General features: G+C 41.0%; 3 protein-coding genes and 1 long non-coding RNA gene across 8 annotated transcripts; 1 reads left to right on the top strand and 3 right to left on the bottom strand.

Annotated features, from left to right (window-relative positions):
* Positions 1-1,349: 1,349 nt before the first annotated feature.
* LOC135606117 (protein LATERAL ORGAN BOUNDARIES-like) lies at positions 1,350-3,710 on the bottom strand. 2 transcript variants are annotated; one of them, XM_065096942.1, is made up of 2 exons: positions 3,002-3,710; positions 1,350-2,811 (listed from the first exon to the last, which is right to left on the bottom strand). In XM_065096942.1, the coding sequence occupies exon 2, from the start codon at positions 2,792-2,794 to the stop codon at positions 1,988-1,990; it is 807 nt and encodes a 268-aa protein (XP_064953014.1). In that variant the 5' UTR covers positions 2,795-2,811; positions 3,002-3,710; the 3' UTR covers positions 1,350-1,987. The 2 variants fall into 2 exon arrangements, with proteins under 2 accessions (XP_064953014.1, XP_064953008.1); XM_065096936.1 differs by having other exon boundaries at positions 1,350-2,815; positions 3,002-3,708.
* Positions 3,711-5,539: 1,829 nt separating this feature from the next.
* Positions 5,540-9,598, bottom strand: LOC135606111 (transcription factor NIGTH1-like). Of its 4 annotated transcripts, none has more exons than XR_010484684.1 (7): positions 9,293-9,598; positions 8,978-9,195; positions 8,493-8,874; positions 8,081-8,157; positions 7,193-7,970; positions 6,711-7,124; positions 5,540-6,569 (listed from the first exon to the last, which is right to left on the bottom strand). XR_010484684.1 is itself a non-coding variant. In XM_065096921.1 (5 exons), exons 1-5 carry the CDS (start codon positions 9,507-9,509, stop codon positions 7,764-7,766), a joined length of 1,101 nt encoding a protein of 366 aa, XP_064952993.1. In that variant the 5' UTR covers positions 9,510-9,598; the 3' UTR covers positions 5,540-7,763. The 4 variants fall into 4 exon arrangements, 1 of the variants encoding a protein (XP_064952993.1); XR_010484683.1 differs by having other exon boundaries at positions 5,540-7,124; positions 7,193-7,295; positions 7,540-7,970; XR_010484682.1 differs by having other exon boundaries at positions 5,540-7,124.
* A 4,163-nt stretch (positions 9,599-13,761) lies between these two features.
* Positions 13,762-16,218, bottom strand: LOC135606115 (uncharacterized). The gene is made up of 4 exons (XR_010484689.1): positions 15,886-16,218; positions 15,035-15,149; positions 14,600-14,662; positions 13,762-14,491 (listed from the first exon to the last, which is right to left on the bottom strand). It is a non-coding gene; the product is annotated as an uncharacterized LOC135606115 (long non-coding RNA).
* Positions 16,219-16,743: 525 nt separating this feature from the next.
* LOC135606103 (serine/threonine-protein kinase SAPK10-like) lies at positions 16,744-22,964 on the top strand. The gene is made up of 9 exons (XM_065096907.1): positions 16,744-17,344; positions 18,948-19,022; positions 19,110-19,211; positions 19,296-19,349; positions 19,441-19,533; positions 19,680-19,772; positions 21,535-21,639; positions 21,711-21,809; positions 22,388-22,964. Exons 1-9 carry the CDS (start codon positions 17,168-17,170, stop codon positions 22,685-22,687), a joined length of 1,098 nt encoding a protein of 365 aa, XP_064952979.1. The 5' UTR covers positions 16,744-17,167; the 3' UTR covers positions 22,688-22,964.
* The last annotated feature ends 119 nt before the right edge of the window (positions 22,965-23,083 follow it).

The following is a 23,083-nucleotide window of genomic DNA, read 5'->3' as shown; positions in this document are numbered from 1 at the left end:
CATTGATCGAGTCGAGATCGATACTGTTTCCATAATATATCAACCGGAACTAAGCATTAGCTCACAATTCCAAGAAAAAGAACTGTCATCTCTCTCTTCAGCTCTCCGGAGAGATTTGGCTCGACGTGGCAAAACACTATTGTGATGCCATTTTCAACGTCATCCTGAAAGGCACTTCATCGTTTGGAATGCCATTTCGGTTCCCCCATTGCTTTCATGGAGTTTATTAACGTGCCATATCGTCTTCGATGTTCTCAAGGAGTTGAGACTTCAACACCCATGAAGTTATTATTTCTCTTGGAAATGTTGAAGTTGACTATTGGCTGTGTTCGATTCATACTAACTCAACTAGTATGACCTTCTTTGCGTCCAGCTGAATTGGCTTATACTCATTTATCAGTCCAAATATAAAACAGTATACTTTGTAATATGTTCTCCATGGGAGAATATAGAGATCTGCAAATATACTTCGGCCTTTCTCTTTCTACATAACCTGTGAGGGTGACGCATGAAACCCATAGAGACCAAACGGCTCAAGTCTAGTGAGTTAAGAGGGCCGAAGTAGAGTCGAAAGGAAGCCACCTGCGAAGCATCACATCATGAATTATGCTCCGAGGACATCAACTGTCGAATTTAGCATATAAAAATGCCACATCTGATGCAATAATTTCAACCTCCAATGAAATATCATTTACGCTGTTAATCTCTTCACTCCAATGACTTAAGCTTCCACGATGGAAGGCCATGAAACCTAAGCTGCTCATCTTGTCGACTTCTCCCTTGTACGCATGTTCGACATAAGAGCCTGTGGACCAGACTCATAGAGGCAGCTAAGAGGAGTCTATCGTGTACTATCGTTCACAGCCTGCTGCTCGCTCTAATTATTCCTCACAGCATGCAGTGGCCAATTCCTACGAGGGTCTAAGAGCCTCCGAGGCTCCATCTCTGTCGCTTAGAAAGGGAAAGGAGAAGGGACCCTCGCGACCACTGCTACCTGTCATTGTTTGAGAGCACAAGATTTTGACCCAGCGATCATTGCTGTTCGCTGGAAGGACGAAGGTGAACAGTTTTGTCCGAGTTGATGATGTGGGCGTCGAAATCCATGTGAAACAAAAGAAACGAATGTCTTTCATTTATATATATAGTCTTCTTTCCTTGGAACCAAGTAAGCGATGAACTGCCCAAGAGATTGCAATCATGTAAAACGTATTCCATGACATTTAGGAGCTCAAAGATGAATGGATGAGATTGACCGAAATGAACAAGAGCTAAAATACAAGATGGTTACTGATATCACGATGGCAGAAACCAAACTCACTGTGTTCAAATAGCCCAAAAGCTGTAGAAGGTGCAAAAGGAGAGCAGTTCAGATAAGAATATCAGCAAAAGAATCGGATGTTCACATGGCACAGAGAGATTATTCTAATTGTATTCTGCTGTGCCCTGATGCCTACCATTGCTGACTTCTGCAACACAATGCTGCGCCATTCCTTTTGCTTGTCCATTCCGCTGGTAAGCTTTTTCCCTCCGGTTGCATCTCTGACCATTTCCCCACCTGCGAGGCAAAGTTCAAGCAGCAAGGGCCGCCTCCTTAATCAAAATTGAGCGAATGGCTGTATCAAGAGGCTACCAATGTGTTCATCTTTCATTCATTTTTTTTCTCTCTCGAGTCTTCATCGCCATACCCAGCTTGAAATCAATTGGGATTAACTTGTTTGTCTCCAAGAAGATGTATTCACGCAGAGGTTCATCTCTACTACATGAAGGATTAGCCGTTCCTCAAAGTGGTGGAACGAACAAGAACAGAACAATGTCACATAAAATTCCAGCGATGCTTGCTTGCACTGCCATTTGTGGACTGTACATACTCTGGTTTGCTCACCCAGCTTATTATTGCTGACTTTAGAGGCAATGATCTGTGAGAGTAACCTTCACAATACAAAGGGACAGAAAGAATCCATACCACCGAGAAATGAAGGAGAGATCCCTAGCTTTTGCCCGGGAAGGATAGCCTACAAGTATCAGGAGCTAACGCTCCACTCCTCTCATGATGATGGCCAGAGCTCCTCCCCATCGGCAGCACCTGCTGTTTTGGAGTATGCTGCTGTTGCACACACAAGAGTCCCTCAAAAGCCGTCGGACAATAACCCCGGCCACCGCCTTCCATCGACACGGCACTGAATCTGGCGTGCTCCTTCTGCTGTTGCTCGTAGCTCCTCAGCATTTCTTGCTCTCTGGTGGATGCAACTGCAGTTTCTGCGATCTGCTGCACCGCCGCCATTTGCTGTTGCAGTTCTTGCATCAAGATCTGCTGGTGCGATGACGCTTCTGGCGTCGCAAGACCCAAGGTCATCACCGTCACGGTTGGCGGCGCGGCTGATGGCGACGCCCCCTGGAGCCGTTGGCGGTAGTGTAGCAGTTGATGGGCAGGTTTTTGCGGATCTGCAATTGGAGCGCTGAGGTATGTGGAGAGCTCCTTCTTGGCATCGTAGAGATCGCGCTGCACCTGATTGAGCTGGTGCTGGAGGAGCCAAATGTAGCCGACACAGCCATACACGGGGTCGTGGAGCCGTGCCTCCGCCTCGTAGGCCAGCGAATTCACGGCGTCCTCCCGCTGCGACGGGCTGAGCTCGTTGAGCAGCTTCGCCACGTTGCTCGCCCCGAACACCCGGTGCACGCTGGCGAACTTGGTCGGCTGGTCCGGCGGGAAGTACGGCGCGAACACGCAGGCCGGCGTGCACTTCCGCCGCAAGAGCTTGCACGCGGCGCACGGCGAGCTCGTTGACGGCGACATGCCCCCTCCTCTTTAACCTTCCTAGGAACAGCAAAATCAAATTACGCATCAGGCTCGCGCAGGCCTCATCTGTCCCTTCTTGTCGGACAGTAATTGCAGAGAAGCTGAAGAAGGCAGCTCTCAAAGGTAGGTTTAGGGTTAGGGTTTCTCTTATATCCTCAAAAAGATCTTTGAAGTCTGAAAAGGATATTGGGTTCGGTCCGATACCTGGTGGAGCTCAAACAGAATGATCAAGATCTATGCATAGATTGCTGAGAGTGCAAGAAGCCTCTGCTGCTCCTCCTGCTCCTGCTCCTGCTCCTGCTTCTCTTTTTCTAGGGCTTTTGAAGCAAAAGCTACCTGAAAAGTCACACCTCTCTTCCTTCTCTCTTAATTCATACAACAACAAATATAGACAGTGACAAGTAATTCCAAAAGGCCTCAGTTTAGGAGCTCTAAGGACGATATTAATTGCTCACAGGTAATAGAAGACTGAAAGAGCTGAGATTTCTTTCTGTTCCTTTGGGACTGCAGCTCGAAGCAAAGAGACTGATCATAAATGAAAAGAAAGGCGGCAGATGAAGAGAAGATAAGAGAAAAAGGAAGATAGCAATCTCCGTCTCCGCTTTGGCTTTGATCCGATGGACTTGTGATTCCGAAACGAAGTGGAGAAAAGAAGGCGACCAGCTACCTTAAAAGAGGAAATTTCCTCTCTACGATTGACCCGTCTTCTCCATCGTAACGTAAATGAAGAGAAGGCGTCGAATACATGGCGATCGAGCCCACTACATGCAACTGTGAGATTCTGAAGACATGCCGCTCCCTGTGGTCGAGACGTAGGGTTTCGGTTGAGGTCAGGAAGAACACCCTCCTACGATGTGTTGGAGCACTCTTGGATTTGCATCGTGGAGCTTTAGGATCGGTGTAAAGCCAAATCTTAAATCCTAAGCAGCGTTGAAGGGTTGGGTTAATCGGTAGACGTAGGGCAGGCTAATAATGCAAGGAAGGTCCCACATGGAAGGCATGTTCACTGCTCCCTCGCTTGCTGAGACTCTGGTGACGGTGACGTCCTGACCACTCATGTCTTCTGGGTTCTTCCTTGGGACCAAGTTGATCTTACATTTGTCTGCTAGAGTTTGGAGGGCTGCCCAGAATCCATCATCATTTGCCTGCAAACACACAAGTTTTGTGGTGAAATCAACACTTGCACACAAAAGTATCCACCAATCTGATCAACAAAGTTAGATCTCGTTTGGAGATAGAAGACCGACTGTCAGATTTTGGTGGAAGTTATTTGTGCTTTTCCTTAAATTCCTTTAATGAAGACATCAACTAGTTTAATCGATAAAGATTCTGACAGTTTATCACAAAAGTATGAACTCGAATCCTGCCTTCATCACTTAATTGGTCCCCAGTGTGACTCCAACGTGTTTCACCATCTCCATGGAATCGGATTCATTCTGGAGGAGCTTCGCATCCTCCTCCATAGCCATCGTATACACATCGCATACACATCCCTCTGTACTATTTTGGAATGCCAAAGGATATATATACTCTTGTTTTTAACATGTCTGCTACTGCTTAACAAAAATCCAATCCTCTTTATTAGTGAGATTTCACCTCAACGATGTGGAATTGACGATTCCCGACCCATATTAGCTACTTTAAATGGGTTCATAAGCAGTCTGTCAGGATGGGTTGGCACAATTGATCGAATCAGTAAACGAGTTTAATTCAATCGACCCAACATTTCCAGGTGCAATTGACCTTTCTCTTCTGGTGCAGTGCAGCATTGATGGGAGAACACCGATCTACTTTGCAACTCCGTATGAATAGTGAGAGATGACAGACAAGGGATTTTAGTGCCTGTAGCTGAGGCAGACGACCTCCCTCGAGTAAGGAGGCAACTGCAGCTATACGTATATATACGACTGAAGCATGCAAATAAATCATCAAATCGATTAGGAATGTAGTCACTCAAAGGTGCATGAATAGACGAATTATTGAAGAAGCTGTTTTACATTGAAGTTATTCTCCCTCTATTTATAGATATTAAGAGGGAGAATTTCTCAGTAGAGAGATTTCCTCATATAGAAAATCTTATCAGAGTAAAGAGATTCACTCAAATCTTAGCAGTGATGCTACAGTAGAGGAGGAAGTTGTAGTAGAGGAGGTAGCTACAGCAAAGGTGCAGCATAGGAGAAAGCTGTAACAGAGGAGAAAACTATAGCGATTTGCTAGAGAAATCTGTAGCGATTAGCTTTTAGCAAAAGCTGAGGATCGACAGTTGACAGCGAGGCAACGAGCTACAATTGATGCACATCACAGCCTGATGAAGACGATGCTACGGCGATGGACAACCCGAGCTTGGGGTCGGTATAGGCGGCGTTAGTAAAGAAGAAGGTCGCATGGAGGAGAAGAGGGAAGGAGCGGGCAGGGGTTGGAGAGGGATCCACTGTCGAGGGCGAGCTATCGGTCGCACCAAAACAGGCCCTCGTTGTTGTGGCCGCACCTGATGGCGACGCCAGGTGTGGTCACGATAGTGGTTGGGGTAGACAGCGGCTGGGGTAGTAGCGAAGGCATCACGCGCCATACAGCGGACGACCGTATAACGGATGGAGAGGGGAGTCTGACAAGGAAGCGAGTCTGACGGGAAAGAGTGGAAAGAGTTCCCCCCTTTTCTGCTCTGCAAAGGCAAGAGATGTGGTGAATGACAGGCTTCGATGGCCGTGGAGTCTCGCTCGTCTCACTTGCTTTAATACCATATTGGAAAAAATAAAAGATAAGAAAGATTATTGAAAAAACTATTTTACATTGAAACTATTCTTCCCCTATTTATACATATTAAGAAGGGGGAGGATTTCTTTTAGAGAAATGGTTTGAACTTCACGATGTTAAACCTCAAGACTTGAAAATGAGGTATTTTGCCCTCATGCAAATGTGTATTCTAATAGAAATCAAATTGGGAGGGGTTTAACGAGAAGGATTGGACGACACAAAACGCGTCGGCTTCTCTGCCCACCTGCATGCAGCTGCTGCTTCTTCCTTCAGCTGGAAGAGGACATGTCTCGGCTTCACACCCTGCAACTTTTCTTGCCTTCTTCCTTTTGGGACATTTCACGTGGGTGGGTGGGTGGGTTTCAATACGAGCGTTGGATTCTTGGTGAATCAAAGCAAAAAGCAAAGCGAAAAGGAGAGGTTGCGGGATGCAGACTTATCTGCTTCGTGTCTCAAGAAGGTCTGTAATGGTTGATTGACCCATCTAATATTCTGTGTTCTGTTTAGATGCCATGGTATTAATGCTTCCTTTACAAGATTTGCACCACCATTGCGAATCATGATGCATCTTCCCAGCTGACGGCATATCATAACTTCGGATGTGATCAATGAGGGTGACACTTTCGGATGGTGCAGCAAGCTGATGTGCAATTACAGTCTGCATCTGTGGCTGATGGTATCTACGTGCTCATCCATGGTGGATACGGTGTGGAGCCAGCCATCAAACAGGACCTACACGAAGAAATCGTGACTTGAGTGGTAAAGAGGTGGTCTCATTTTCCCTATCTTCCTCTAATTCTAGCTTTTGAGCTTCTCACGGTGATCATGCTGTGAGATCATCATCTTTCTCTTGGACTCCATGTCCTCCGGCACGGAGTTTAATCTTGACCTCATGGACATGGGGTCAGGTTGGAAATGATGGCAGCAGCAGCATTAAAGAACCTGTGCCTCAACTCCTGGATGGGATCTTGAGGACAACTCTGAGCTCATGATCTTCCTCGCATGCAAGGCTGGAGCACTAATTTAGGCAGATGGGATGCCAGCAAGAGAAGTAACCCAAGACGAGTTCACCGAGGCAGCAGAGAAGAATCAACAGCTGTAGTTGACCGGAGCATTTACCACCAAACCAAACCAAACCAATCTTGCAAAAGCCACTTACAGTAGGTTTGATCCATGCCAATCATGTCTTCCTACATTTAAGCTGGAATTAGATTGCAGCAGCTGACAAATTTGATGTGAAGGCTCCACCGGGTTGCCAGGAAAAGAAGAAGAAATCAGCGAGGTAAGATTGCAAGACACTAAAATTAACCAACTGCGTTAGCTCTATCCAGCCTATGATGCAACAAGGAGAACAAAAGGATTGCCACCGGGGAGGGGTTGGATTTGGATCTGCAAACAGCTGGAGACAGAGAGATGTATCCATCTGCTTGAGGTTTTAAATCTTGTGGACTAACATTCTCAGCTACAGAATGGTAATGAGAAGATTGTATGGTGGAAGCCTCTCTCGTCTATCAACTGGTCCTACCAGTGATGTGGTGATATCTATCAACTAGCAGCATCAGACATGCAACAACTGGAAGAGGAATAGCAATGAGACAGTGAAATCATGGTGAAACTATCAATCAGGAAGAGGAAAATGACCTGGTTGCAGGTATTTTCATGCAGGACCACTGGTGCAGATCAGTAAATGTTGCTGATGCCAGAAGTATCTCTTGTTCATGAGCTCTTTGAGTGCTACAACAACCTGTCATAGGAAGTAACAGAGAGAGAAAAATGTCAAACCTGATCTCACCAAGCCAAGTTGTTGAAAGAGGATCAAGGTTGATGATGTCCAAAATTAGTAGCAAAAATGTCATGATAGGGAAATGACACTCTACTTGATGATGAAGAAAATGTGCCAAAATAACCCTCATATTGTTCATAAACCAAAAAAAAAGGAAAAAGGAAATAGAAGAACCGAGGGGAGAGCTTCAAGACTCCTCTATCACCTTGTGACACCTCTTCATTTTTTTTTTTCCGTAGGACATAGAATTAATTATACTCCGACCTCAACGGGTCTTGCCGGGTATTGTATCAGCAAAATTGTTTGTTCTCTCTATACATTGATCTTCATGTGCCGGTCTCTTCACAAAGCGCTTAAAAGCCTCACTTCAAAAATTCAAATTACACCTCTCTAACTTCAAGATCGATTATTTCTAGCCATAAATTTTCTTCATTTCCAGTTATAACTCTCTGATTTGCCGTCTTCCTCAGAGCTATCTGCAGCGGCTAACTGAAGAGGGCTCGTTGGAGAACCAGCTTGTGAAATGCTCTGCTGTGAGGAACTAGTGTATTGCTCCTCACGAACCCATATGACAGGAACTGAATGACTTGCTGTAGCCCAAGAAGTGGTCATCTTTCGAGCGTGCAATCGGTATTTCTGAAATAGCAGGAACAGATCAAATCGTCAAACATAGCCATCTAACAACAAACTGATGCGAATTATGATCAGGAAGCGATGTGGCAATCGACATGGAGCGCAGAACCCACCTGCAGATGACTTTTCACTTCATCATTGGTGAGCCCTTCCACCTTCATCAGTTCTCGTATCTGCTTGGGAGTAGCCACTGCATCAATGAACAACCAGAGTCATTTTCGACCCAGAATCTTACACAAGTTCCTTTACTCGGATATGACATGCATCAATCTTCTGATCCCTCTTTTTGCTGAACCAAGTTTCTTTGACCCTGTCATCAATCTAGTTTGGTTCTATTCCTTGCGTTTGTTTGTCCAGGGAAGGAATCAAAAGGTAACGAAAACGGACAATTTTGCAATCCGAATAGAAAATTTGCAGATTCAATAATTAAAGATAGGATTTCGTCAAAAGGAATCTGAAATCGACTTATATCAACTTTAAAATAACATGTAATCGAGGAAGAATTGTTGTATTGTCACTTCTCACCTTGTGTGCCGCCGAGTTGTTCGATGGCGAGAACAAACCGGCGATGCAGCTCCTGCGACCAACACCTCCTCTCCTTCCTCGGAGGCTGCTGCTGGGACTGCACGCTAAGCGTCGCCCGAAACAACTCCGGAGATTTTCTGGCACCTTTAGCGCTACCACCGCGGTGGTCCACGGTGACCGGGGTTACGACGTCAGGGTTGCTCTTGATCACCGCCGACTGCAGCGAGAGCTCAGGCAAAGAGGCAGTGGGCTTATCCTCCGTCATGGACCTCGCAGCAAGCGGCGGGAGCCCTTTAAATAGCGACAATGCGGCCCCGCTTCTCCGGTTCTTGCATTCCAAGTTACTCTGCTCCTCCTGTCTGCGATCGACGACTCCATCTTTCTGCAATCAAAAGCCAGACCATCCATTTTTAGAGAAGTCTCTCGAAGATACGAAGAAACATCTTAGATATATCTTTTTCCCCGTAAAGATTCCTTCGTTTCACCTCTTTAGCGATTGCTTTATCGTCATCGTTGTTCTCGATATAATTATCGCTCCAGAGTTGGACAGAACTCATCCAGTTCATCTTATCTTTGCAATCGCTTTCCACTTTTATCCCTCCGTCCTCACCGACTTTACTCTTGATAGGAATGAATTCCTCGACTATACATCCAAAACTCTCGCCATGGCACCGATCGATCTCCCTTCTCAATTCTTCGATCACTGCAATCGAAATCCAAAGAAGTTATTTTCCCATCACAACAATAGCCTAAAAAGATGTGCTAAAACGATGACGAGGAAAGGGAAGCATCGCACGGACCCTCGGAAAGGAGACGCATGCAGAGAGGGAGCTCGCGTCTGAAAGCTTCGATCTTACGCTTCTCCTCCTCTAAACTCTTGATGGACGCCTCCAGCCTGGTCGCTCTCCCGCCACCCACGCTTTCGATCGCCGACGCCTCCTTCACGAAACCGCAGACGGTGGTCCGCATGGCGCACAGCTCCAACTCCAGGCCCATCTCCGCCAGCGCCGAGCCCATCGCCGCTCCACCTCCCAACTCCTTTTCTCCGGGATCTCTATCGCCTTTACTATAAATGAAAACGGAAGCCGCAGAAGAAAGGGGAGAGAAGGGACGCGTTATATAACCCACCAGAGGGGGAAGAGGAAAGGGCGGGTCTGGTTCAACTGAACCAGATGGATGGCAAGATGGACTGGATATTCACGAGCTCAAGTCGTCGCATAACGGGACGCGATTAAATCGGACAGGATCGAGATACCGCTTCACACGCGCGATTAGAATCTTGTATTATTTTAAGGGTTTTCTTTTTCTTTTATTTTTTTTCCCTTTTTTTTTTTATTTTCCTTCTAATTTTGTGATGGGTTGATGGCGTTGCCTGCGGTCAAAGAGACCTCGAAGAATCTTGAGAGGGTATCTGCAAGTAGAACAGGAAAAATTGCAGATATGTTGGAAAATTCTGTATTTGCCAATCTAGATTTCAATCTAGCACATATACCCCTGTGAAATTCAAATTACAGATACACCATTGTATTTGACAATATTAACATGTGAATTAATATTACATACATACCTCTTAAATTAATATTTTCTTAGTTATCTTTTTAGAAGATGTGGATCCAAATGGTTAGAGAAACTTAGTGTAGGACACGCCATTGGGGTAGTTTTTTCTTCTCTTATCCAAATGGATAAGCAGCTAAAGATTAGACTGATCAATGAAATCTAAGATGGCTATATTCAAACATAGAATGTTATTGTTGGAATTGACAGGATGACATGTTAATTGTCATCCATTGTTCCCTTTGGTGTGCTGGCAGTCACTTGACAGGATGAGTTGGTAGAGATTTCCTTCCTAACCTAGACGCAGAATGATGCCATCCCGATGACAAATTTACTCGTGAGCACATCACATGCAATTACAGTGAATCTCTTGGATTTGGCATCAAGATTTAAATGTAAGATACAGAAGAGTTTCACCACGAATCTCTCTCTCTCTCTCTCTCTCTCTCTCTCTGAATGAAAAGTTTGGCACATGACGAACATTGTATTCTTGTCACATGGTGCTTGTCTTGTTTCTATCAACCATTAGATGTGAGATTGATTCTTTTGAAAGATTCTTATTGGTCACATCCAAGGCATCACCAAATTTTAAAGACTGGATGTTGAGAGAGATGCCGTAGGGGACAAACGCCTCTCTCTCAAAAGCCAACATAGTGTGATTCATGACTCAAAGATACAAAAAAAACAAAAAAGATAATGGAGAAGGAAGGAAGAAAAATAGTCTCTTGATTGAAGGGATGGGTGGGTAAACGGAAATAAAATAATTGGCAGGTAAAGGAAATATCATTGTCCAATCCAAATTTAATTCTATAATTTTATGTCAATTTGTTCAAATGTTCAAGGAGATCAATTTCTCCTGTAACTTTGAAGTTAATTTAATGTATAATTTATACAATCTTGTTCATAACATCGGCACCAATATTTTCTCTCTTCGACTTGCAATTGACCAACCCCTATAGCTATGTTTTGTATCCTCTAATTATGCAAAGATATCTACAATTGTTGTATTATAGCCATAATAGGTTGTCCTTGTCCAAGCATAACCTATTGCAATAGGCTTTATCACCAATAACACAAGTAATCTCATTAGCGATCATCCAAGCGACACATGTCACTTTGTTATTGTGTGACTAAAAAAATCATTATTTTTCTAATCTCAACCGTCCATATATTAGTCATAAAAAATAAATTCATTTTACCTGGAAGGCTCAAAGGTGCTGTCAAGGTGGCATATATGGCACGACGTCAACATGTCCTGTCAAAGGTGTGCGTATCCCATCAAATAGGCAGCATGATGAAGCCCTCCATTTCCTTGCAAGACATGACAAAATAACATGAGTGTTGCTTTCGGGAGAGGACGGAGACAGAAAGGCTTTATGTGATCTACCACGTGTACAGCCAAAGGCTCATTTATGATTGGCATTGGATGCTCGATTGGATTCCCGCCCCATCCAGAGCGAAAAGAGTGGTTAGGATAGCAGGAGGATGCACGGGTTAGAAGAAGCCAAGATACCCAAGCAGCAGCTGCAGAAATATGCTCATCTCTCACTCTCTCTGCTTCTTTTAGTGGTCAAGTTCTTCCGTATGATTCCAGGTAATATACTAGCTGTGGGAGCAGCACCTGGCAGGGTAAAGACCATAAGCGAGTGTCCTTTAGTTTGGTCTCTCTCACTAATAATTTATGAGTAAGCTGAAGGATCAGGTAAAGGATACTAACCAGGAAGACCGCGTTAATGGCTTGAGAGGAGGGCTGAATCATTTTACCCATCAGAAAGTATGCTTGTGCAATCCCTGCTTTGCAATTCGATGAAAGCTTTATTAGGAACCCAAAATGTTTGAATCAAAAGAACTGAGAAATAAACTGTGGTAGTGTCGATCTTTCATAGTCCAAACATGGTAGTAAGTCTGGCCGTCGTGCTTGGTTCCTTGGGTATCAAGTAACAATCTTGCATGATCGTGGGGAATTACTACTGCATGATTCATTCCAATTTGACTTTCCCAAGTACTGTTTTGGCTTTTGGAGCAGGCAAAGGCCACAAATTCCTCAACCTTATCCACGGAACGACTTTGGCTTCTTGCTTTGTGGTTTGGAGAATCTTCCCGTACTTGAAAGCTAATGATTGCCCCTGAAGAAGTTGGAAGTACTTGCACTGAAATAAAACAAGTTAATTCACCTTCAAGATTGTTCTCTTCTTACTGTTTACCCTTCAAGATTGGAAGTCAGTGTATGAACAATAGCAACTTCCCTCCACATTTTGTGAAATCATTCTATGCAGTATCCTGCACCAATTTTATCAATCACCATGAAGAAATCCTGCAACGCAGAACATGAGTGTTTGAAGAAGGCATATAGTAAGTTCTGGGAAATGTAACCAATTGGTCTACATGCTTCATTCAGAGTTAAGCAAGACCATCCCTGAAGCAAATAAATGCATACGCATCATTATTCTTTGGTGCTTGAGGCCCCACTTACTCTCTGATTTAAAGATCAAAAGCCTGGGTTAGAAAAAATTGACACATTAGATTATGACCCAAAAGATCCACTGATATCAAAATGGTACATGTGATAATTATAAATAATGAACCCGAGTCAGAATGCTGGATTTAAACTGTTGAAACTGGATAGTGATCCATTGATGTTCTTCAGGGGATACTGAGAAATATGCAAACACTGAAACACATGAATCGTCAATGCATGATAATTTTGAAGTTCATAAATGAACAGAACAAACTGAATTTAATATGTTGACAAATAACTGATAACCAACAGATGAGATTTTAACAGCCAAATTAAGTTCACTTAATTGTCAGCTTACCACTATTCAACATCCATCTCAGCTGCATAAGAATCATTCTACGACAAGCTTGTAACAGGTTCCACCTCAATGCAATACAAGAAAAGCTCTTTGTCAAGCTCTGAAAATTATTACTTCAATCTAAGTAAAAGATATATAAGAAAGAGATGTTAAACCACGACCACCAGTTCTCAACCGACTCTCTTTCCATAGCCGAATGATGGAAAAGAAATGCCTTAAATATTCCTCCTCTACTTTAAGCAACCAATGGAGTAAAAAGACATTATCACTGCTCGTTGCTTCAAAACCTAACATTCCCAATACACAAATTTGTTGTTTACAGTCCATCACCCATTTGAGCAATTCTTCTTCTAACACTTCATTTACAGAACTGCTTAGAAATATTTTACCATTGTAACTCCATGAACAAAAGAGATTTAGTAGTTTAATTCTACTATGTAAAGAGACAAGAAGCTAATGACATTCATTAGTTGCCACTCTCTTTAAAGCACCAGCATATTTGATCATGAAAAGTTCTTACACCAAGGACAAAATTTTCCATTTCCATGGATTTTAGAAAAATATTAGAAGGTATATCTCACTGTTTTGCCTTGATGAAATGAGGTGCCAGCAACTTCAAAGCTGTAGATCCATGGAAGGAATCAACCTTGAGAAGTTCTCTTAACTTCGTCACATATAACATTCCTCTTATCAGCAGGATCCTTGGATGGTATAATGGAAGAGACAAAGATATTAATTGCATCAAATGCAAAAAAACAACATTGAATGATCATAACACCGCAATAGACCTTAATTTGCAAAGAGAAATGATAATCCAACCACATGTAACATAGCATATAAGGTGAGTTTCATTACATATATAAGTGAATTTCATATATATATATATATATATATATATATATATATATATATATATATATATACATACATACATACATATATATACATACATATATATACATACATACATATACATACATATATATACATATATATATATAGCATACAATGTATAATTACAAAGATATTCCACCTTCACATAGCACTTGAAGATGAGTTTCATTATATGAATTTTTATAATAAAATATTATTAATTGGGCGAAGTTGTTATTTATGATGTTCCATGATATTATCCTTTCTCCTTCTGGTACTTCATATGAAAAGCAGAGATGGTATTTTAAGGAAAAATGACAACTACCACAGCCAATTAGACTGCCACTGAAAAATCTGATCTAATAGTTCTTGGCAACACATTGTAGGGGATCCAAGAATGAGAATTTTAGTTGTTAGCATTTCAATTATGTAAAAGAAACATGTCAGTCATTGAGTCAGAGAAAAATCGCATATGCCAAATTGGTTAACTATGCTCCATTAATAACCACTAGACAGTAAAAAGCAATTATTATTTTGTAGTCACATTGAAATTAAGAATGCACAATAGCATAATGCATTTCCCATCCAAATGAAGCAATATACCTGCAGGTTGTTTTGTTTTATGTACTCCCACATCCTTTTCACGACATCAGATCGTGATAATGTACTTTCACCAGTACCAAAGAATTTTCATCAGATCATCTGAAAGTGGAAGGGGCACAAGGAGACCTGATGATCCTCTTTTTTGCTGCTTACCTATTAATGAAATTTAGCCGAGCCCAATAAATTTACGAAGAGCTAACTTTCTAATAGTTTAATGATACTGATTATGCGTTAAGCAGTAAGTTATTCTAAGTTTCTAACCTTCTCTTTCTTTCTTGGGCTTCTTGTTATTTTGTTCTGGCTTCGCTGGAGTCACTGGGCCTGCTGAAATATATAACAAGCAAATCAGATTTTAGCCCTAGTGATGTATAGAGAACATCTCATTCTTCAGAATGCTGGGCACAAGATATTTAGTCTCAGATTGAGTCAAGAAGAGATCCCCAGAAATAAGATTTAAAACATTTATTCATATACCTGAAATGATATAATAAGAAAAATAAAAGGCACATACAGAGGGCAGGGTAGAACTTAGAAGTAGAACTTAGAGATTCTGTTGGACATGGGTGTTTCACTGGTAGTTTAGTGACATGAGTTTGAAGATTAAGACAAGGACAAGGACAAATTGCCTTATTCGAAAAATGTAAGAAACATAAATATCTGAGGCGGGAGGACTACAACATATTTAATGAGCATTACCTCAGTTCTAGCTAATTCTGATTTGCCAACAAAATCCTGTAGTAGAGGAGAAAGACTACAAAGTTTGGTAAAGCCACCTCCCCGCTTCCTGACTACGTCGCTGAGTTTATTTGATCTTACATCAATAACACAAAAAGACATGTTAAGGATCCGTATAAGAGCACTTCATCAAAAACAAGAAAGTTAATAGACAGATTGTAAGGAGAAAAAAAATCATGAAAATGATAAAATTCTTTCAAGGGTTTTCAAAGATATCATGGCACAGAAATCAGTCAATTAGGGAGTCCACATATAAAACATTGATGGAATGACTAGACTACATAATTGCAAGGTAAAACAAAATGAAAGCAGTATGGAACAAAATATAAGCTTCTTGTAAATAGTTCAAAACTAGAAGACTTTTAGTTCAGAACATAATTCCATCTATGGCTTGGTTTCTTCCCTTCAATTTCCGCAAACTCAAAATGTGCATAACGCCAAAATCAAAGATATAGATTGGTATAGGATCCCGCTGTTGAACACAGAGCAAACCATGAAGACGCTATCTTGAATCCTCCAACATCATATGTCAAACACAAAACAAACTAGGAGAATGCGACTTTCGAACCTCCAACACTATATATCATAATCACCATCTTCCAGTGTGACAAATAGTATTGGAAAAATCAATGGTGACACCGGTGCTCTTATGAGAACTGGAATTGCGACTGTTAATCTCTCCACGCCTTTAATTGACCAACAATTTCACCATAAAACAATTTACTGCATATGTCGTAATCGATATAGAAAAAGACAGGCCATGAAATCATAAACTTTATATTCAATCTAACTCATTAGGCCCTCTAGCATACCTTAAAAAGGAAAAGGTCTGTCTAGGTCAACCATGAAGCTCTTCGGTGGTCCTTAATCAAGTATAATATCCCTCGCTGAAGACATATGCGAAAGCCAAAGATGTCATCTCTAACCCGGCCGGTGAGCCGAACCCTAATTAAACCCGACTCTCGCAATGTGACCATCAAAACCTAACAAAGGTGGTGGTCGTGGAGAGGTCGGATGCCCGGAGGAACTCCCGAAGCCGCTCGACGAGCTCTACGTCCGACACCATGTCTCTTCCCTCCCTTCTCACCATCCCTCTCCCTCGCTGCTTGCGCTTTTATAGCCTCCTCTTGGCTATACGTCAAAAGGTTAACGGGCCCCTTTCCGTCGAGTCTTCTCCTTCCCCCCAGTGGACAAATTCTTTGTTATATAGTTAGAAATCTTCTTCTACTGCCACCAATTAAATTATTTCTTTTTGGTTGGGCATGTGATGATTGGTTGGAACAAAAAAGTGTTTTGGTGTCATGTGTCAGACAGATCGGACACATATATCATCTAATTTCCCTATATAACTTAATAATTATAATCCATGTATATGGTGTTCTTCATTCCATAAAATTTTTAAAGCCATTTTATGTTTTCATATTATTCAACAAATTACCCTCTCTGCCTACTTTGCTTTGACTGTGATCAGATCATACTGATATATAAACTAATAAAAACGGCAAATGCTGTTGTTAGTGAATGGTGGCAAATATTTAGTTGTGTGGGGTCCACATGCTCATGCCGGGAGATGCCTTCACTTTTTAATTCTTCTTTTAAATTATAAGGAACACACGCTTGGCAATTGATCGGGAAAAGCCATCGTAAACCTTCACCGTCTGATCAAAGAAGTAACGGTGATCCTTTGATCCCCCGCGGTCGGAAGCGTGGTATGGCGGTTTGCCATCGCCTCTTCCTCCCTCCGTTTCTTTGTGTTCACGGTAACGGCGAAAGTAAGCGAGGTAACGCGAGCTCTCGCCCCCCTCGTTGCCCTCGACTCCCCACCGCCCGGATCCCAAAACCCTGACTGTGGCGACAGCGAAAGCGATCGGAAAGGCTAGAGGAAGTGGGAATTGAGTCGAGCTCCACAGCGATCGATCGAACACGGGATCGGACTGGTCACGGAGGCGGACGCGCTCGCCTCGTTAGCTGTCTCTTTACGCAACCGATCGGGGCGAGTGGCCCTCGTCGCGCCACGATCGGAGCGGAGCGCTGGCCCCGGGAGTATTTGATTGGGCTTGGGGGAGGAGGTTGATGTGAGAGCGGCGCGACGGCATGGATCGGGCGGCGGTGACGATCGGTTCGGCCATGGATATGCCGATAATGCACGACAGCGACCGGTACGAGCTAGTGAGGGACATCGGTTCGGGGAACTTCGGGATAGCCAGGCTAATGAGGGACAAGCAGACCAGGGAGCTGGTGGCCGTCAAGTACATCGAGAGAGGCGAGAAGGTCGGTTGGTCGCCCGTATGTGGGTTTTCTATTTGGTTGGTTTGACATATAAAGTTCCTATGTTTATTATTTTTTCATTCAATTCAGTTGACTTCAAGAATTGTGGTTCGGATATGCCCAAAACCTGAATATCTTCTCTTCAAATTTCTATTTTTAGTTATTTGATGTTAGAAAGCCTATCCTTCGATGCTTTTTTATACATTTAGTGGTTGATTATATCCTAGCTCGATGCATATTCTCTAGTAAGAACTTAGTCGATGGTAAACTCTCTTCTTCTAGATTGGGGGCTTCTTAATTCAGATAATTTAACATGTTATCATCTCTAATTCAGATAATTCCTCTATCAATTAAGTCAGTTATAACACTTTGGCGCCATTGGTACTTGGTGTAGTCTTTCTATATTGTTGATTATGGCATAAATGGAGTTGCCATTGCCTTTAATGTAATCTACCACCCAACACTACATTCAGAATGAGAATTTTATGCCTGTCTATATCCTTTTCCACTCTTTGTCTGGATAAGAAAATTTTCGAACATAACATTATTTTGTCATAGAGTTCTTTCTTGTATCCGTGAAAGTTTCTTCTTCTTTTTTTTACCATTGGGCATTATTTAGGTTTTGGACCATTTACATTTTGTGCTTGAGTTACTCTGATTGTCTTCTATCTTGAATAGGACATTTTTTTCTGTTTAATATTATTGGTCTTGGAATTTCAGCCCAAATATTGAGGAAGATATGTTTATATACATGTATATCTATGTTGATCTGTTTGGCCAGAGTGCAATCCAGATTTTTCTTGTTGATGTAGTCGAGACTTGAAATGTTCTAGGTGTTAATATCTATTTAATTCCACCCTTTTCTGTTATCCTTTTTCATTTTTCATTTGTTGCATTTTAGATCTTTGAATGAATGCATTTTAGAGGGCAATTTTAATCTCCAGTCTTTATGGAAATATAGGATGCAATATTATTTGAAAATAAGTAGAGCATTACGATATCAGAATCCTTTTCTAAGCTTATTGGCTTCTACCCTTGTCAATTCCTTGAAGAGTTTTCTATTCTGAAGATCTCATGATGTTTGCTAATAGCACTAGTGGTTTTGGGGCTTCATTTTTGACGTCCCATTTGATAGATAAAACCATGTTCATGGTAATTTTTATTGTCCTTCTTGTATGATCTTTGTTGTGTTGAAGTTCACATGATTTGTTTGACTCTCTCCGTATCATGTTAAAAGCATCATGTACATTGAATAGCTGCTGTTGGGGAATCACATATGTTCAACTTCTGTGCTAGCACTTATTTTCTATCTTTGAAGAGGTATTAGGTATATTGGGTAGAGACTCCATAAACCACCATAGTTTGTCATCTAACTTGCCAAGGAAGCAAAAACACAGGGCAATATAGTGTATAATCTAGGGGCATTGGTGATTTGGCAACATTACTAAGGTTTTTCTTCTTTTTTTTCGTTATGTCTATCTGTTTGGTTAGCTGCACTATGACGAGAGTAACATTGAACTTGAGATAGAAGTAGTCAGACACACTACTACATTCACACAACTATGTTAATGATGACGTCTTAATTGGTCTCTATTTTCTTGTACAGATAGATGAAAATGTTCAAAGAGAGATAATTAACCACAGATCTTTGAGGCATCCAAATATCATCAGGTTCAAAGAGGTAACTTCATGTCCAAAGGCATATCTTCTTGCTTTTAGGAAATAATTGGTAATTTTTCATCTGTTTATGCTGCTGCAATTTCCTTAGGTTATTTTAACTCCAACCCATCTTGCTATTGTAATGGAATATGCCTCTGGTGGCGAGCTTTTCGAGCGTATCTGCAATGCTGGACGTTTCAGCGAGGATGAGGTTCTAGTTTACCTTATTTTTACTCTTTCAGAATATCTGTTTTATGGTTAAACTGGTCCCAACTTTGTGCATTCTTCCTTGAAGGCACGATTCTTCTTCCAGCAACTAATATCAGGAGTCAGCTACTGTCATTCTATGGTATGTTAAAAAAAAATTCTATGGTATGTTAAAAAGAAAAATCTGTCTTCTATGTTTGACTTATTTTGTTTGTGGGTCTCTTATTGTCAAGCAAGTATGCCATCGTGACTTAAAGCTGGAGAACACCTTACTAGATGGAAGTACTGCACCACGTCTGAAGATATGTGATTTTGGATATTCCAAGGTAAAAATTAGTGTTAGGTTATTACGAAGTAGGTAGCTAGAATTTTCTAAACAAAAGACGATTCACACATTTAAATACCCTCCTTTGTTTTTCCAAAACATTTAGCTTCCTTATATAACTAAGTTACTAGCATGCTGCATTTTCAGTCATCGGTTCTGCATTCACAACCAAAGTCGACTGTTGGAACTCCTGCATACATTGCTCCTGAAGTGCTACACAAGAAGGAATACGACGGCAAGGTATATTTTTCTTACATAGCATTCCTTGTCATCATGTTTATTCTAGTTCCATACTGAATAATGATGAGGTTTACATAGCATTCAAACGGTCTGCTTTTTTATCGCTAGTAATGCCATTATGTTATCAGATCTTTTAACTTGATGTGCGTCTAGAAATGCTGTGATGCTTTTCCTATCATATACATGGAGTCAGACCTAAAAAGCCTATTAAAATATTTGGCTCCTGTTAAATTATCCCATTCTGACTTAACAATTTGTCCTAAAACAACTATTGAGATATTTGTCCACATGGTACTATTGTTTTTAGTTGTCCGTTTCTTTTTTCATCCAAATTTGGTTTATCCCTTGCAGTTCACTTGCTGGTTTAATAATAGGATCTTCTATGCTGACTTCCAAAGCTTAACTTTCAGAAAAAGGAGTATACTCTTATATAAGCTGCATTGGAAGATGGATTCTTCATTCCTTGAAGGATGAACTCAATATTTATGATTAAAACCCTATATTACAACCCAATAATACAATTATGCTTGGTTTATCATGTGCCTTTTAAGTGAACATGCTGAATTGGAAGGCGTTTATCATGAATGTGGTGCTCTAGTTCAAAAGGGAGAAATAAATTATTTAAACAAACAGTATTGATCTTACTGTTTATGCTAATGAAACTGTTATTTGCCACATTTTGTGGTGAATAATAATTTCTTATTTCTATAACTTAATGATGATGATTTCATCAGGGGTACGAAAATGAAAAGAGGATGCTTCTGCTACATTTTGCATAGGAGTCCTAATTGCTCGTTTATACAACTTCATGTCATATTCATCAAAGTGTTTGTTTTCTTGATAAAGAAAAATATCCATAACTAGTGATGGCCAAGAAGAGTTACATTTTAGGAATCGTGGATTAGAAAATAGGGGTGGCAGGGTAAGAGGAGGGGTAAAAAGATCTAGTATGTATGGGAGAATCTGAGATATCACTTAGGGTGGGTGAAGGTTTGGATGGTAGTTTATGATGGGGAATCCAAGGACTTGGGTACCTTTGAAGAGATTAAAAAGGCTGATAAAAAAGGGGAAGATAGGATATGAGATCACATTTCAAGTCCAAGTTCAATTTTAGTCTTATTAGATTTTAGACTGGATCCAAATAAAGGTGGTCTTAGATTTTCATATTTGTTGTGTTTATGGATTAATTTCATCATTAGTTTTTGAGTTCTTTTTTATGCAGATGTATGGTTTTTTTTAGTCCAATAGGTGTTTACCATGTGTCTTTTAATCCGAATCATGTTGTACTTTGTATGTTTTGGGATTTTGCCCGACTTTGATTGGTTTAGGTTCATATATATGAGGATATAATTTAAAGGTACTATTCATGGATGTCATGGTGGCTGCAGCATAATGTGCTGTAGTAACTCTGACCAGTTGATCAGTTAGGTTGGATAAGGGCTGTGAACTACTTGACATTAAGAGTCCTATTTGGTTGTCTGTACATATTGGTTACTGGACACTAAACAAAAGATGAGACAATCAAAGCAACTCTAATTTGTACAGAAAATTAGTGTCCTATATCTTAGTATCAGTTGTAAGAATCAGAGGTAAATGCATGTATTGTTGCTTTGTAATAGAATTTTTTCACTAGTTTTGTCGTGACTTCACATAAAATTTTACAGATCACCTCAAATCATGTAACTGTTTTTCCATATTTGTAACCACATTTCATGTTACTATTTTGGTGCTATACCTTATAACACTTGTAAGACTTTTGTAGATCGCTGATGTGTGGTCTTGTGGAGTTACTTTATATGTAATGTTAGTTGGCGCATATCCTTTTGAGGATCCAGAAGAGCCTAAAAATTTTCGAAAGACATTAGAGGTAATGGTTTCTTAATGCTTTATTGTCTGAACATTGCATTATCTAACTGACCTACCTACTGTCTGTTGCAGCGTATATTGACTGTTCAGTACTCAATTCCAGACTATATTTATGTATCTACGGAGTGTCGACAGCTAATCTCAAGAATTTTTGTTGCCAATCCTGCCACTGTAAGCACTTTATGCTCAGAAAGTAGTCATTAAGACCAAATGACAACTTCAAGCATGTACTACAAAAAGACTAATCTTCAGTTGCATTTTGAGGAAAAATAATATAACAGAATGACTTTCTAATCACAAAACCTGCCATTTCTTTCCCATTAGTTATAGAACTAGTGTTCTGGTTAAACAAAAATTAACTTGTTAGTACTATATGTCATAAGTAAGAAGGTCTTTCTTCAAGGGTGCCAAGGTTTTTGAAATGGGACAAAATGATAATCGGGGCCATGAGCATACAAGGAAGTGAACGGAACAAATTTTTGTTCCAGGTAGGGAGGATATAATTATGTTATTGGGAAATTGTCCCAGGAATTGACTTGCATTGGGCCGTTTTGTTTTTACCAACCAGACGATTGTCTTTTCGTAGTTAAGATATATCTAATGCATCTCTGGAGGAATACTATCCTGAGACTTGAATCTGATTTTGTGACAATTACTCGGTTCATCGAGGGATAGAATTCTTACTGTGGATCTTATGTATTTGATATTTGGTTCACTATTTGCCATATGTTGATTACGTTAATCCACAGAGAATTACAATTCCCGAGATACGCAACCACGAGTGGTTCTTGAGGAACCTTCCTGCAGATCTGATGGATGACAACAGGATGAGCAACCAGTACGAGGAGCCTGATCAACCAATGCAAACCATTGATGAGATAATGCAGATCTTAGCTGAGGCAACCATACCTGCAGCTGGCACTCGTGGACTCAATCAGTACCTGACAGATGGTCTTGACATTGATGATGATTATGATGATATGGAGGATTTGGACTCTGATCCTGATCTTGATGTCGACAGTAGCGGAGAGATGATTTATGCCATGTAAACTTGTGGTTGGATCAGCACACTAACCATCTTGAGCTATATGGGGGAGTAAGATGTTCGTTGTGGTCCTTTTGCTCACGCGAGGTATCAAATCCCAGTTCTCATCTTTCCTCATCTCAAGGGACTTGTATTAAAGCAAATGCATACAACCTTGACCGCAGTTTGTTGGGCCCAGTGCGTTCCTGCATACCAATTATAGTTGTATATTATCTTCTGGGATTGCTATTTATTATCTACTAATAGCTAAGTAATTGGTACTCTGTTACTATGGTTTTTCATGAAGTCGGCCATATGCTGCCCTTCTTGATCTTATAGACACACCTCATTTAGTGAGTGTATTGTTGGCAGACGAGTCAATATGGTAGGTAACGAGTTTTACCTGCAGACAAGTGCTGCT

Source organism: Musa acuminata, chromosome BXJ1-2 (genome assembly GCF_036884655.1).
Source record: "Musa acuminata AAA Group cultivar baxijiao chromosome BXJ1-2, Cavendish_Baxijiao_AAA, whole genome shotgun sequence".
Classification (NCBI taxonomy): Eukaryota; Viridiplantae; Streptophyta; class Magnoliopsida; order Zingiberales; family Musaceae; genus Musa; species Musa acuminata.
The sequence above is the reverse complement of the archived record's forward strand: the minus strand, read 5'-3'. Positions and strand labels throughout refer to the sequence as shown.

What these genes read in the sequence shown, in the direction of transcription:
- LOC135606111 (XM_065096921.1), bottom strand. Translation starts at nt 9,509, where the DNA reads ATGGGCTCGGCGCTGGCGGAGATGGGCCTGGAGTTGGAGCTGTGCGCC. An exon ending in CATGCGTCTCCTTTCCGAGG is followed by an intron (nt 9,196 to 9,292) that starts GTCCGTGCGATG and finishes TTTCGATTGCAG; the next exon opens with TGATCGAAGAATTGAGAAGG. An exon ending in AAGTGAAAAGTCATCTGCAG is followed by an intron (nt 7,971 to 8,080) that starts GTGGGTTCTGCG and finishes CTGCTATTTCAG; the next exon opens with AAATACCGATTGCACGCTCG.
- LOC135606117 (XM_065096942.1), bottom strand. Translation starts at nt 2,794, where the DNA reads ATGTCGCCGTCAACGAGCTCGCCGTGCGCCGCGTGCAAGCTCTTGCGG.
- LOC135606103 (XM_065096907.1), top strand. Translation starts at nt 17,168, where the DNA reads ATGGATCGGGCGGCGGTGACGATCGGTTCGGCCATGGATATGCCGATA. An exon ending in ACATCGAGAGAGGCGAGAAG is followed by an intron (nt 17,345 to 18,947) that starts GTCGGTTGGTCG and finishes TTTCTTGTACAG; the next exon opens with ATAGATGAAAATGTTCAAAG. An exon ending in AGAAGGAATACGACGGCAAG is followed by an intron (nt 19,773 to 21,534) that starts GTATATTTTTCT and finishes AGACTTTTGTAG; the next exon opens with ATCGCTGATGTGTGGTCTTG.